The sequence below is a fragment of the Cervus elaphus genome, chromosome 1 (assembly GCF_910594005.1).
Source record: "Cervus elaphus chromosome 1, mCerEla1.1, whole genome shotgun sequence".
NCBI lineage: Eukaryota > Metazoa > Chordata > Mammalia > Artiodactyla > Cervidae > Cervus > Cervus elaphus.
This window is the reverse complement of record NC_057815.1, coordinates 67,527,334-67,542,939: the sequence shown is the minus strand read 5'-3', so window position 1 is coordinate 67,542,939 and position 15,606 is coordinate 67,527,334. Positions and strand designations below refer to the sequence as shown.

The 15,606-nt window shown below is 36.1% G+C and overlaps 1 protein-coding gene across 1 annotated transcript in view; it reads left to right on the top strand.

Moving 5' to 3' along the window:
* PGM2L1 (phosphoglucomutase 2 like 1) overlaps positions 1–15,606 on the top strand; it is a 60,029-nt gene that overhangs the window by 19,597 nt on the left and 24,826 nt on the right. Inside the window, exons 2-4 of the mRNA XM_043906984.1 lie at positions 11,898–12,065; positions 14,212–14,318; positions 15,030–15,114. Coding sequence (XP_043762919.1) covers positions 11,898–12,065; positions 14,212–14,318; positions 15,030–15,114 — 360 coding nt within the window. The remainder of the gene's footprint in view (positions 1–11,897; positions 12,066–14,211; positions 14,319–15,029; positions 15,115–15,606) is intronic.

The window sequence follows — 15,606 nt, the reverse complement described above, 5'->3', positions numbered from 1 at the left end:
TTCAGGACTGATTTCCTTTAGGATGGACTGGTTGGATCTCCTTGCAGTCCAAGGGACTCTCAAGAGTCTTCTCTAACACCACAGTTCAAAAGCATCAATTCTTTGGCGCTCAGCTTTCTTTATAGTCCAGCTCTTACATCCATACATGACTACTGGAAAAACCATAGCTTTGACTAGATGTTTAGAATCAAACCCCATACCCTCCAGAGATGTTCAGAGGGCTCAAACAAAACCTTGTGTGGAAAAGTTCTAACATACATATAATTGAAATCTCTTAAGAAGAGGGAAGAAAATGAACTAGAAACAATATTTGAAGAGATAATAACTGTGAAGTTTCCTAAGCTGGTGAATGACACAAATCCACAGATAAAAGAGTTTGGGGTTAGTTTGTATTGTCTAAACTTTTCCCTCCGATTATATGATCCTTCTGTATAAGGAAATAAAGAAATAAAAAGGTTAATCACCACAAAAAAAGAATAGTCTGTTTCTTCTTAGTTTTATTTTTCTGTGTATTTGTATGTATCCATTTTATAAATCTGAAATCATATTGCACATATGGTATATATACTTTTCCCCTTAATATATCATGAATTTTTCCCATATCCTAGAATTCTAAAGTGATTTTTAGTATACTATTCTAATGTACTATTACATCATACTTTTTATTTAACCAGTTTTCTATTGGATATATAGTTTGCTTATAATTATTTTTGTTATTGACATAATAACAAATTTGATATCTTCATGATTAAATTTTAACATGCATCAATGATTTTTTCCCCCTTGGTATACATTTCTAAAAATACTGGATCAAAGGCTATTTAATATTTAAGCTATTTATAACATCTGGTAAATTGTCAACTTATAGCAATAGAATGGGAGAGACTAGAGATCTCTTCAAGAAAATTAGAGATACCAAGGGAACATTTCATGCAAAGATGAGCACAATAAAGGACAGAAATGGTATGGACGTAACAGAAGCAGAAGATATTAAGAAGAGGTGGCAAGAATACACAGAAGAGCTGTACATAAAAGATTTTCACAACCCAGATAACCACGATAATTTGATCACTCACCTAGAGCCAGACATCATGGAATGCAAAGTCAAGTGGGCCTTACGAAGCATCACACGAACAAAGCTAGTAGAAGTGATGGAATTCCAGATCCCAAAAGATGATGCTGTGAAAGTGTTGCACTCAATATGCCAGCAAATCTGGAAAACTCAGCAGTAGGCACAGGACTGGGAAAGGTCAGTTTTCATTCCAATCCCAAAGAAAGGCAATGCCAAAGAATGCTCAAACTACTGCACAATTGCACTCATCTCACATGCTGGTAAAGTAATGCTCAAAATTCTCCAAGCCAGGCTTCAACAGTACATGAACCATGAACTTCCACATGTTAAGCTGGATTTAGAAAAGGCAGAGGAACCAGAGATCAAATTGCCAACATCTGTTGGATCATTGAAAAAGCAAGAGTTCCAGAAAAACATCTGCTTTATTGACTACACCAAACCCTTTGACTGTGTGCATCACAACAAACTGGAAAATTCTTCAAGAGATGGGAATACCAGACCACCTGACCTGCCTCCTGAGAAATCTGTATGCAGGTTAGGAAGCAACATTTAGAACTGGACATGGAACAATAGACTGGTTGCAAATCGGGAAATGGGTACATCAAGGCTGTATGTTGTCACCCTGCTTATTTAACTTATATGCAGAGTACATCATGAAAAACGCTGGGCTGGATGAAGCACAAGCTGGAATCAGGATTGCCGGGAGAAATATCAATAACCTCAGACATGCAGATGACACCCTTATGGCAGAAAGAGAAGAACTAAAGAGCCTCTTGATGAAAGTAAAGGAGGAGAGTGAAAAAGTAGTCTTAAAGCTCAACATTTAGAAAACTAAGATCATGGCATCTGGTCCCATCACTTCATGGCAAATAGATGGGAAAACAATGGAAACAGTGACAGACTTTATTTTTGGTGGCTCCAAAATCACTGCAAATGGTGATTGCAGCCATGAAATTAAAAGACGTTTGCTCCTTGGAAGAAAAGCTATGACCAACCTAGACAGCACATTAAAAAGCAGAGACATTACTTTGTCAACAAAGGTCCGTCTAGTCAAAGCTATAGTCTTCCAGTAGTCTTGTTTGGATATGAGAGTTGGATTATAAAGCCGAAGAATTGATGCTTTTGAACTGTGGTGTTGGAGAAGACTCTTGCAAGTCCCTTGGACTGCAAGGAGACCCAACCAGTCCATCCTAAAGGAGATCAGTCCTGGGTGATCACTGGAAGGACTGATGCTGAAGCTGAAACTCCAATACTTTGGCCACTTGATGTGAAGAACCAACTCACTGGAAAAGACCCTAAGGCAGGAGGAGAAGGGGACAAAAGAGAATGAAATGGTTGGATGGCATCACTGACTTGACAGACATGAGTTTGAATAGGCTCCGGGAGTTGGTGTTGGACACAGAAGTCTAGCGTCCTGTAGTCCAAGACTACAAGAGTCAGACAAGACTGAGTGACTGCACCAAGTATATTCCCTGTATGAAAGATTATATTTTTCATATGTATATTTTCCATCATATGTATGAAATGTTATATTGCTCTGTATCATTTTTTGGTATCCTATGCATTTTTATTTTTTGTATCATATATACATATCCCATCTCACATGCTGTACCTTTGGTGCACCTTATTTGAAAGGCAGGATCTTTAGTTCCTCCCTGACACCTGGGGAGACTTTTGTAACAGTCTCTAGAAATACAGAACAGGGGAAGTGAAGCTTCCTGACTTTCTTTTTTTGTTGTTGTTTTTTAATATTTATTATTTATTTATTTGGCCTTCCCATGTGGCACTAGTGGTAAAGAACTCACCTGCCAACACAGGAGACACAAGAGACATGGGTTAAATCCCTGGGTTGGGAAGATCCCCTGGAGAAGGAAGTGGCAATGCACTCCGGTATTCTTGCCTGGGAAATCCCATGGACAGAGGAGCCTGGTGGGTTAGAGTTCATGGGGTCACAAAGAGTCAGACACGACTGAGTGACTAAGCACAGCACATTTATTTAGTTGGCTTCACCTGATTTTTAGCTGTAGCATGTGGGATCTCTAGTTGCAGCATGAGAACTCTTAGTTACAGCTTGTGGGATCTAGCTCCCCGACCAGGGATTGAACTCAGGTCCCCTGCATTGGAAGTGTGGAGTCTTAGCCACTGGAGCACCAGGGAAGTCCTTGAAGCTTCCTGACTTCCAAGGCTAGATCATAAAAGGTAATGTAATTTCCCCCTGGCTTGCTTGTTCTTGAGATACTTGCCCTTGGAGCCATTTCAGGTATAGTGGCCACTATAAATATGCAGTTGACAGCCCCAGCTAGCCCCATCCTGACTGTGCCCTTTCTGAGTTCATGACCCACAGAAACTATGAGAAATAAATGACTATTGATTAAGCCACTAAGTTTGGAGTGGTTTTTTACCCCTGCCGTTGTAATTAATATACCCTCTCTTCCCAACTGGGCTTACAACTTTGAAAACTCTTAATAAAATTTCTAAGTGAAAAATGGCATCTTACTTCAATTTTTATTTCCTTGATTACTGGGAAGAAGCTATTGGTTAGGGAAGTAATAGTTGGCATGCTAGCTATAGATATCATTTCAAACTTAATAAATAAGTCTAATGCTGAAGTCATTATCTCTCTACCCTCAATTTGATCCTTACCCTTTTCCCTCCAATTTCTACTCATATTTCAGTTCAGATATTACTTCTTCCAGTTAGCTTTCCCTGGCTCTGCTCTCTATCTTTCAATCCATTCTGGGTTAGAGGCTTATCTTATGTGCTCCTATAGAACCCTGTTACTTACTCCTATTTTAATACTTTTTATATTTGATGGGGTAATTGCCCTTTTACTTATTGTTATGCTTCAGTAGATCTTGAGCTTTACAAGAGCAGAGACACTATCTTCTTGTTCCCTATAGCGTTTACTGTGCCTAGCATATAGTGTGTGCTTAAAAAAGGAGATATTTTTAATTAATTCAACAAACATTTGAGTGTCTACTGGGTACCAGGTTCTGTTCTTGATAGCAAAGATACAGTAATAATTAAAACAAAGTAATATTTTGATTGATCACAAGTAGTATATATTTGTGATTTAATTTAACCTCAGAGATAACATGAAATTATTTTTCCAAAGGCCTTTATCTTAAAAAATATATCCACTTAATTAGAAAATTCATTTCAGTTGGGAATTCTGTTTGATTGCATGGTTACTTAAACCTGTTCTGATATTTTCTTTCTCTAATATTTATGTTTCCTGAAAGAACATGGCTATTTTATCACTATTTATGATTCTGAGTCAACACATCTTCTGTGTACAAGGTACAGGTTAGCTACTATGAGAGATACAAGGTTGTTGAAAATATGGTCACTGCTATCAACTATGAAGGTACCACCATTATGTAGTTGGGCTTCCCTGGTGGTAAAGAATTCACCTGCCAATGCAGAGAGCTATGTTCATCTCTAGGTTGGGGAGATTCCCCTGGAGAAAGAAATGGCAACCCACTCCAGTATTCTTGCCTGAGAAATCCCATGGACAGAGGAGCCTGGCAGGCTACGGTCCATGGGGTGGCAAAAAGTCAGACACAGCTTAGCTGAGCACATGCCACTATTATGTAAGTGATTACTCTTTTTAAGGAAATTTCTATTATCATCTGTTAACTTTCAATATTAATACTTACTATTGAGTGACATTGCACTTGGGATTGTAGCAAAAATATAAAGCATAGTTATTTTCCCCATACTGTTTGCAAAATAAAGACTTTGATGAATGTTGGTTTAATGTATTAATGACAAGAATGCTTATATAGGTAGGAGAAGGAGAAATGATAGGGGATGGAATTCAGTGTATCGAAAAACTACTTTATTGGGAGTCAAAAAGGCTCAACCTTATTTCACATCAGGACTCAACCATCACCTACTGTATTAGGGTACAGTCAAAGCTGTGTAGCAAAGAGTATGATACGTAATGGCTCAAAGCAGAGAGAAGATAATTTCTCTTATAACCTTCAGAGGTCAGTGGCTGAGCAGGGCTGGTAGAGGTGATCTATGCCATCCTCAAAATGTGCCACTACTGATCCAAAATGGCTTCAAACTGTGGGAAGAAGAATAAGATTTAGGAGAGTGTACACTTAATCCTTTTCAGGGAAAGACCTGAAAATGGAACATATCATTCCCACTTTCATGTCATTGGCCAGAGTTTAGTCATATGGTCACACTTATCTGTAAGGTAGACTGCAGTATAGCCCTTAGCCAGGCTCCCGTGAAGTACCCAACTGTATGATTAAAGGAGAGAGAAATAATGGGAGGCATCTAGTAATTGGGTGCTGTTACCAATCTGGGATCCTCAGATTGCTGACTTAACTGTCAACCTTGTAAAACACCTTGGGAAACATATATGTGTCTGTTTATCATCCATTTGAAATTCTAAGTTCTTTTTGTTTCTGATTGAAATTAGGAGTGTATATGGTAGTACTTGAGGAGGGCATGGCATCCCACTCCAGTATTCTTGCCTGGAGAATCCCCAAGGAGAGAAGAGCCTGGCGGGCTATAGTCCATGTGGTCGCAAAGAGTCAGACACAACTGAGCAACTAAGCACATGGTAGTACTTAAGATACGTTTAATTTTTAGCAATTGGCAATTGTCCTTGATTTAAATTTTTTAAATTGATGTATTTTGTTGGACAAAAATATTTCCAAGTATGAACTTCATTGGAAAAACAATTAAATAGAGAGCAATGAAGAAGTTAAACTATTGACTAGATTCCAAAGTGAATCTAACAATCAAAATGTTAGCGTTTGAAGGGATCTTTTCTTTCTTCTTTTTTAAAAAAAAAATGCATATAGAGAAGCTATATACCAGAATGAGGTCTTTTCAGATTAAATTCCAACCCCTTTTCAGATTAAATTCCAACCCCTTTTCAGATTAAATTTCAACCCCTCAATTGTACTGATGAGCTTCAGAGAGAAGTGACCTGTCCGAGGGCTCATAGTTTATTCGATAAAAGAGACTGAGTAAAGAACTCAAGGCTTCTAAGTTTTAGTCTGTTAGAGAAACGGACAACAATATGGAAAGAGGAAGCTCAGCCAGGATACTGCAGAAGCCCTGAAGATACAGAGTGAAGTAATTTATTTCAGTCTGCCACCAAAAAAAAGTTTTGAGTGGTATGTGATATTCCTCTGTGAATACTAAACTAGGGCAGGTTAACTGTAGTAGCAAATACTCCAAAATTTGTTGCATATTTGTGAGGTAGGAGGTAGAGGGGAATTTTGCTCTGTGAATCATTTATTCCATCTTGATGCTACGTACTCCTGTAAGTCCTTGGAACACTCTCTCTTTTGTGGGTTGATGGGGGAAGAGAGGATGGTGATGGGGCAGAGGTGGCTGGTGGTAAGGGAGTGTTTAATGGCCTAGATTGACACAAATCTCTTTTACTCAGATCTGTTGACCAAAACTCTGTCACATGATCTCATGTAACTCTGAGGGAGGCTGGAAAATATATTCTAGCTGTGTACCCAGGAAGAAGAGCAGAACATCATTCCTATTTCTTACAAGGGAGAATACTAGAGTAAATTTATCTGTTCAAAGTACTAGTAATAGATGCTACTGACTAGAGATTTAATATAGTTCCTCACATGGTCTCTTACTGTAGAGCTTGAAAAGATAATCTAAAAAGTTATCACACTCTACTGAGAATATAAGGTCTAGGAGGAGGTCAGGTGATTTGTTCCAGGTTATCTAGCTAACCAATTGCAGACTCAAGATCAGAACCACTCTTCCTAGAATCATAAGGTCTGTGGTCTCTTCATTACCCTGCAATAACCTCCTGAACTAGTTGACCAACAGTTGGGTTCTTCATTTGTCAAAAAAGGTGAGATGTATCAATAAATAAAACAGCAACTATTCAAAATGTTTTATTTTTATTACCTTATATGAGAAATATTTTTATTTAAACCTTTATAGAGATATATATTACTATGTCACTGAACGGTCAACTTCAACTCAGCATATGTGCTTTGTGATAAAAAAACCCAAGAGTTTAAAAAAAAGACTTTATATAATCTTAAGTTTTGAAATAAACTGATTGTTTTTATATTTCACACTAATCTTGGCATAATCAATATTATACTTAAATGGTAACAATGTATTTTTTAAATTTATTTTCTACTTTTGGAGTAGTTAGCATCTTTATTTACTGGATATGATTTTTATGTTCATTTAGTGATTATTATTCAGATTTTATTAAGCCAGTTGTGATTAAGTAAATATCATTTTTTATGATAAGTGTAGTCATTCAACTTTTTCCCTAAACCAATTTATTTTACATTTATTTCCATAATTTTTTAAAGATGGAGAAATTAAATTTAGAATTACACCAAGATTAAAAGAAAAAAAATTATTGCTTTAACAAGAGTATATTTTGGACTCAGTCAGGAAGCATCTGGTTTGGAAAACATGTCTGCTTCAGGACTCTACACTTGGATTTCCAAGCTGGCTGACCCTCAGAAGTAAATGTCAGTTGCACTCACCCTTCAGATTTTCAGATTGCAGTTTCCTATTTTAACTTGTCTAGAAATAAACTAGAAAAAAATAAATTTTTTTCTCTAATAGTTAATATAAAGCTGATGTTTACTGTTTAGACACTCATCTCTATCAGAAATATTTTAAAGTGTTGTTTACAGTTTTGTAATTTTAAATATATTTGAGTTACTAAAAAATCAGTTTTATATATTGTCTCCTGTTTAGATGCTTAACAATATTAATATTTGGAATTGTTAATATATCTATTCTTTCTTCAGATTACAGGCTTCCTAAGAACCAAGAATTACATTAGAACTGGTTGTGATGTATAACAGAAAATACTTTTAGGCTTTATTCTAGTAATTGTGCAATTAAATGTTAGGAAGTGTACTCAGTAACCTAATAGCATTAATGTCTGGTGATCGTTTTTGTATTTATATAGCTATAATAGAAAGGAATATTGTTTGCTTCATAGCTGGAGTTAATTATTGTTAGAAGTATTATTAACCTGCCCTACATAATTATTTTGTTTATAGTGAGATGGTACAGGCTTTAGAAATAGAGGAAAACAATAGAATGGGAAAGACTAGCGATTTCTTCAAGAAAATTAGAGCTACCAAGGGAGCATTTCATGCAAAGGTGGGCTCAATAAAGGACAGAAATGGTAGGGACCTAACAGAAGCAGAAGATATTAAGAAGAGGCGGCAAGAATACATAGAAGAACTATACAAAAAAGATCTTCACAACCCAGATAACCATGATGGTGTGATCACTCACCTAGAGCCAGACATCCTGGAATGTGAAATCAAGTGGGCTTCAGAAAGCATCACTATGAACAAAGCTAGTGGAGGTGATGAAATTCCAGTTGAGCTATTTCAAATCCTAAAAGATGATACTGTGAAAGTGTTGCACTCAATATGCCAGCAAATTTGGAAAACTCAGCAGTGGCCACAGGACTGGAAAAGGTCAGTTTTCATTCCAATCCCAAAGAAAGGCAATGCCAAAGAATACTCAAACTACTGCACAACTGCACTCATCTCACATGATAGCAAAGTAATGCTCAAAATTCTCCAAGCAGGCTTCAGCAATACGTGAATCGTGAACTTCCAGATGTTCAAGCTGGATTTAGAAAAGGCAGAGGAACCAGAGATCAAATTGCCAACATCCGCTGAATCATCGAAAAAGCAGGAGTTCCAGAAAAACATCTGCTTTATTGACTACACCAAAGCCTTTGACTGTGTGGATCACAACAAACTGTGGAAAATTCTAAAAGAGATGGCAGTACCATACCACGTGACCTGCCTCTTGAAAAATCTGTATGCAGATCAGGAAGCAACAGTTAGAACTGGACATGGAACAACAGACTGGTTCCACATCGGAAAAGGAGTACATCAAGGCTATATATTGTCACCCTGCTTATTTAACTTATATGCAGAGTACATCATGAAAAACACTGGACTGGATGAAGCACAAGCTGGAATCAAGATTGCTTGGAGAAATATCAGCAACCTCAGATATGCAGATGACATCACCCTAATGGCAGAAAGTGAAGAACTGAAGAGCCTCTTGATGAAAGTGAAAGAGGAGAGTGAAAAAGTTGGCTTAAAACTCAACATTTAGAAAACTAAGATCATGGCATCCAGTCCCATCACTTCATGGCAAATAGATGAGGAAACAATGGAAACAGTGACAGACTTTATTTTGGGGGGCTCCAAAATAACTGCAGATGGTGACTGCAGTCATGAAATAAAAAGATGCTTGCTCCTTGGAAGAAAAGCTATGACCAACCTAGACAGTATATTAAAAAGCAGAGACATTACTTTACCAACAACGGTCTGTCTAGTCAAAACTATGGTTTTTCCAGTAGTCATGTATGAATGTGAGAGTTGGACTATAAAAAAGAAAGCTGAGCGCCAATGAATTGATGCCTTTGAACTGTGGTGTTGGAGAAGACTCTTGACAGTCCCTTGGACTGCAAGGAAATCCAACCAGTCCATCCTAAAGGAAATCAGTCCTGAATATTCATTGGAAGGACTGATGCTGAAGCTGAAACTCCAATACTTTGGCCACCTGATGCGAAGAAGCAACTCAGAAAAGACTCTGATGCTGGGAAAGATTGAAGGTGGGAGGAAAAGGGGATGACAGAGGATGAGATGGTTGGATGACATCACTGACTCAATGGATATGAGTTTGGGTAGGCTCTGGGAGTTGGTGATGGACAGGGAGGCCTGGCGTCCTGCAATCCATGGGGTCGCAAAGAGTCAGACACGACTAAGCAACTCAACTGAGCTGAACAGGCTTTAGAACTGGATCAACCTGGATTCAGATCCTGTCTAGACCGGCAAAATTAGCTCAGTGTTATGAGGCTCCCTCTCTAAATCTTAATCTCTTCATCAATATGATGGTAATAATACTACTAATAGTAAGATACTGCAATGAATATTCTTGTATGAATGAATCTTGTTCATTTGAACATATTACTGTGGACAGAGAAATCTATGGGCCAAAAGTCATGTGCAGTTTGATATTGATAATTGCTGTAAAATCTCTCTAAAAAGACTATCCTAATTTCAGTGTGACTAACTGTATGATACTGCCTTGTACCCTATATAGTGCTGGAGTTTTTTAGTCTTTTCATGTTTGTTTTTCTTATACCTATTTTTAAATGTTAATCCTCTTCAAATCTCTTTGACATCTGTATCAAATTTGGTGATATAATACAGACATTGGAATAATATATAGTAGCCCAGATAATTTTATTGTTTAGATTTTTCTCTTAATAGCTATTCATATTTTAATAGTAACTCTGTATTCGTTAGTTTGTGCCATATATGAAATAGAGACTCCTTAAGTCAAGAAATACTCACACACTCTCTCTCTATATATGTATATATGTGTATATATACATACATTTTTATCATCCATCTAGTTTAAGCAGATTACAATTTCGTTAATCAAAATTTCCATGTCTTCTCATTAGTTTTTGGCATGGATCCCAATAACTTTAATTTTCACCATTACTAGAATACTTTTTTGTTTAAATTATATAGTAACATGATTTTATTTCTCTATAAGTGCAAATATACTCTAATATTTAGTATCTTCCATACATCTTGGCTTATCATTCTGAATATTCATTATCATTATATAGACTGTAGATATAGACAATCTAAGAAGTTAGTAAGGACTAAATCCATATTATGTATGGTAATGGAAGAGAGAAGTTATGGTTTACCTTATTATTTTTGACTCTTTCTCCTAAAAATAAAATACTGGAAAATTCCATTTAAGTTTTATTCTTATTTATAATTACATTTCAATTCAAAACTTGCTACTCACTTGTGAAGCCCTATTTTCAGTTATAGGCATCCTGAACTTTATGAAAATAACTTGAAGTATGTGCTAATGAAATAGGAATCCTAAAATGAAGATGTTGGCAAGTCTTGCTTCACAAGCCAAGTTTGAACTGAACTTTCATTCTCATTCTTAAACAAGCCCACATTTAAACTTAAGATCTTTTTATGGTCAGTTTTTGCTATAGATAAATTGAAGTTTTCTGTGATTTTAAAGAGCAGTAAGGCTTATCTGTGACTTCCCAGTTGGTGCAGTGATAAAGAATTCACCTGCCAATGCAGGAAATGGAAGAGACATAGGTTCAGTCTCTGGGTGGGGAAGATCCCTTGGATGAATAAATGGCAACCCATTCCAGAATTCTTGCCTGGAAAACCCCATGGACAGAGGAACCTGGCAGGGTATAGTCTATGGGGTGTCAAAGAGTTGGACATGACTGAGTACATACACATGCACACACACAGGGCTTATCTGATCATTTTGAATTATAGATGTTAGGAAGTATTTAATAGGCATGTTGTGATCACATTTATTTAATAGCTTCCACATTTCTTTTAAAACTTAACATAGTTGGTAATAATTGATATCATTTTTGACTAAGTTTTCTTTTGGGTCCATAGCTCTTAAGGTTGTCAGTTTGTTAAAAATTTCTTAAATATAGTATTTTAAAAATATGATTAGAGATATATAAACCATATATATCTGGGTCTGGCCACTTTGGGGACTCAGTAAATAGCAGGTGTTTTTTTGTTACTCTTGTTGTTCAGTTGCTCAGTCATGTCCAACTCTTTGCGACCCCATGGGCTGCAGCATGCCAGGCTTCCCTATATACTAATATTATTAAGTAGCATTGTGAAATTTATAGTGAATGCAGAACCTTGTAATATATGAATAAAACTTATTGGCTCCTCAGAAGGGCTTCCTATTAGGACTCTACTTGTGATTCTGATTAAGTTTTAATGCTTTTTTTTAATAGAATCCAAAAACAAAAGAGCAGATTGAAAATCTGTTAAGGAATGGGATGAACAAGGAGCTGCGAGATAGGCTTTGTTGCCGAATGACTTTTGGAACTGCAGGACTTCGTTCTGCTATGGGGGCAGGATTTTGCTATATTAATGATCTTACAGTAATACAATCAACACAGGTAAGTATTATTGTTATATGTGTACTTTTATTGCTGTTTTTTGCTTTATAAATTAGGTGTTTTTTTTTTTAAAAATAGTAAAAAAGCTTTATATCCAGCAAGATACTTTCTTACAAATGAAAAAATGTAATATAAATTCTGACCTTTGGTCTTACACAAGACTCATCTTAGAGGTCATCTATGTATCTTTAGGGTCACAGACTGATGTTCTGGTTATTTTGGTTGCCATTGTCAACTTCTTGACAGTATTACTTTGCATTTCAAACCAGGAAATGGTTATTGACATTTTCATTTAATACAGAGAAGCACACTTAGATAGAAGATGATCTATTTTGGCATGTGGCCACTGATAAAGGTTAACCAGAGTATTTGGAAATTTTGGTTGAAAATATTTCCATTTAACATGGCTTTCCATATAATTTGAGAATTAAGACAGTGTTGATATGATTCAATTTGTTTTATTTCTCCCCATTTTTATGCAATTTATTCTAGAAACCATTCTCTTGCCAGTGAATCATCTTTAACTGTTTCAGGGAGCTCCACTTTGGAGACCAAAATACATTTAGCATATACTAAAAATAGTCCTAAACTACAGAATTGCTCAGTAGATATAATTCTAATCAATACTGGCAAACAATAAATCTTATTCTGAGGAAATTCTTTAAATTCAGTGGCTAGTGCAGGGGTTTGGGAACAAACAATGACAAGATGACTGAATAGTAGGATACTTGCTGGCTCCTGTCCCCATCCCCTTTATTTTCCTGATAAAGAAACGCTTCAGTTAGATCTTTTTTATATGTTGGGCTTCCTCATAAGATTTCATTTTGACTGAAGATTCCTTGACTTTACAAAAAGGAGTGGAGGAGGTGTTTGAAAATCAGTTTCTACAGAAGTACAAATTTTTACAGGAGCTGAGATTCCAATATGTGAAGTAGGAAAGCCAGATTGAATCTGATTCTTAAACTCTAGCTATTTTTCAGAACCTAGGTATAGTGGGATAAGATAAGATGGATTTTTACACAAAATATAAGATTCTGTGAGATTTTAGGATAGCATCATCATTAGAAATAAAAAAGTTGGTCAATTTGGTCTATATTGCATGTGTGAGTGCACGTGCACACACAGACACACTCACTCATAAGAAGTAGGTTGGGAAGAATAATTACACTTGAAAGAACTGTGAAAGAAGGGTCTAGAAGTCACTGGAACCTCATTTGGTACTGGCACCATAGTTACTTAGCAATGCCTGCCGTATCATAGGTCTTCATTAAATTAGTATAACATTGTGAATGAATGGCCTTGGGCAAGTCATTACATAGAGCTTCAATTTTATTTGTCTCCTCTTTTTTGGAAGAGATGTTGAACAAAAGAGACAAAAATAAAACTGGTATCTGCATTTCTTTCTTTTTGGAGTTATTGTGAGGATTAAATGTGGCAACAACATTCAAGAAAGTAGTTTTAAAAGTGTTAGTTTTGTATAGTTGAAAGTGTTTATTAAAGTTAGCATATCATTCATAAAATAGTTAAATGGCTTTGGCTTAGTGTGGTGTTTTCAATATTAAATACTTTATTCCACTTTTTGTCTCCTTTGGTGCAAATTTTCCTTGTTTATAAGATTTTCTTTGTGATTTTAAAACTAAGGAATGGGATCAACCATCTTAAATATTCTAATGAAGGTTTATATTGCTGATTTTAAATGTTTATGTCATAAATAGATCAACTCTTATGGTTAGCGTCAATCTTATGATTTAGTAAGACCTAAAATGGTCAAACTTCCATTCTCTAGAGCCTTAATGCAAACAGCAATTTCTTTTGGTTCTTCAAACAGTTTTGCTTTGTTTTTTAGCATACTGACTTTCATGTCCCATCATTTTTTCCCTAATGTTTTATGCATTGTATTAGATTTAACAGTTACTTGATATTTCTGTGTATCAAATGTGTCCAAAACTTCAGGAAACGGGTGTTTGTCATCTCAGATTTGAGGATTGAAGATTGTTGCACTCATGTTGGTGAACACGGGCAAAATGAGGAGGCCAGTTCCCTGGGAGCCAATTAGCTGCACACCACACATAAAAAGCATAGACTTTAAGTCACTGAAAATGCAGGCATTACTCAGGAATTAATCTTTTCTGTTTATCTGCTTCAGGGGATGTACAAATACCTTGAGAGATGTTTCTCAGACTTCAAGCAAAGAGGCTTTGTAGTTGGGTATGACACCCGGGGTCAAGTAACTAGCAGCTGCAGCAGCCAGAGGTACAGTATTAATTGTTTCAGAGATTAAGCTGTTGGAATAAAATCTGAAAAAAAAATTTATGCCCAGTAATAGGAGTTCTGAAACAGGAAACTGTCCAAAAAATGTGATCACATGCTGGTGTTTATTTAGAGCTGAAACGTAAGCATTTCAAAGGTAACCTTTGGTTTTTACAGAAAAGAGTAAATTTTTAAATATTTAAAGTTAGTATTTAGAATGACATCATAGATTATCTTATGATTTTATTATTTTGGCAAAGGCACTGGGTAGCAATATTATGTAAGCTGTATTCTCTCATTATAGTCCCATTTTATTAGATTTAGCATATTTTCACACATAGATAATCATGGTCTAGTGATGCTTTTTTTAGGGGGTAAATAGGTATATTGTGTTTATCAAAGTCTCTGGCTTCACTTTCTTCCATGTTTTTTGCCTTTTTATTTTTGCCTTAAAATAGCCACCAAAAGCTGAATCAGGAAGGAGGAGGAAATTAAAACGTCAATTCTGTTCCTTGTTAAAGTTCCTTTTAAAAAATCTTGTTTATTAACATTTTAAAGTTGGAGCATGAAGCTTAAATAACTAGTGATTATAAGAATTGGCTAGATTAGATTGCTGTATATTCAGAACAATTGTAATGCATTTATTTTGTGGGAGGTTGGTTTTTTTAAGGATGGTAAGCTAAGGACCAAGTGAAATCTCTGTCCCTTTTCCAGGCTTGCCAAGCTCACTGCTGCAGTCTTACTGGCCAAAGATGTTCCTGTGTATCTTTTTTCAAGATACGTTCCTACACCGTTCGTAGTAAGTGTGTTATATCATTGATCATACAGATTGCTGCTCTTGAAAAAGCATTTCTTAAATCAAACAGGGCTCAAATCTTTGTCATGCATAAAGTTCTATATTAAATGATACAAAGGACCTAACAAAAACAAATATTGCTCTGACTTTATTTTCATTCAACACACATGTGTTGAACCACCTAAGAATTTGATCTATAACAAGTTGATAAGTCTACAGTCATGGCAGGATATTTTAATATTCTTTCAGAAACAGATTTATCAAGCAGGCAAAAATTACTATAAAACACTCACTTGAGTGTTTCATTTCTTCTTTAAAAATTCAGGAGTGTGAACCGTGCTTGCTTCTTGTTATTTAATTTAACAATGCTGCTGCTGCTGCTAAGTCGCTTCAGTTGTGGCCAGCTCTGTGTGACCCCATAGACGGCAGCCCTCCAGGCTTCCCCGTCCCTGGGATTCTCCAGGCAAGAACACTGGAGTGGGTTGCCATTTCCTT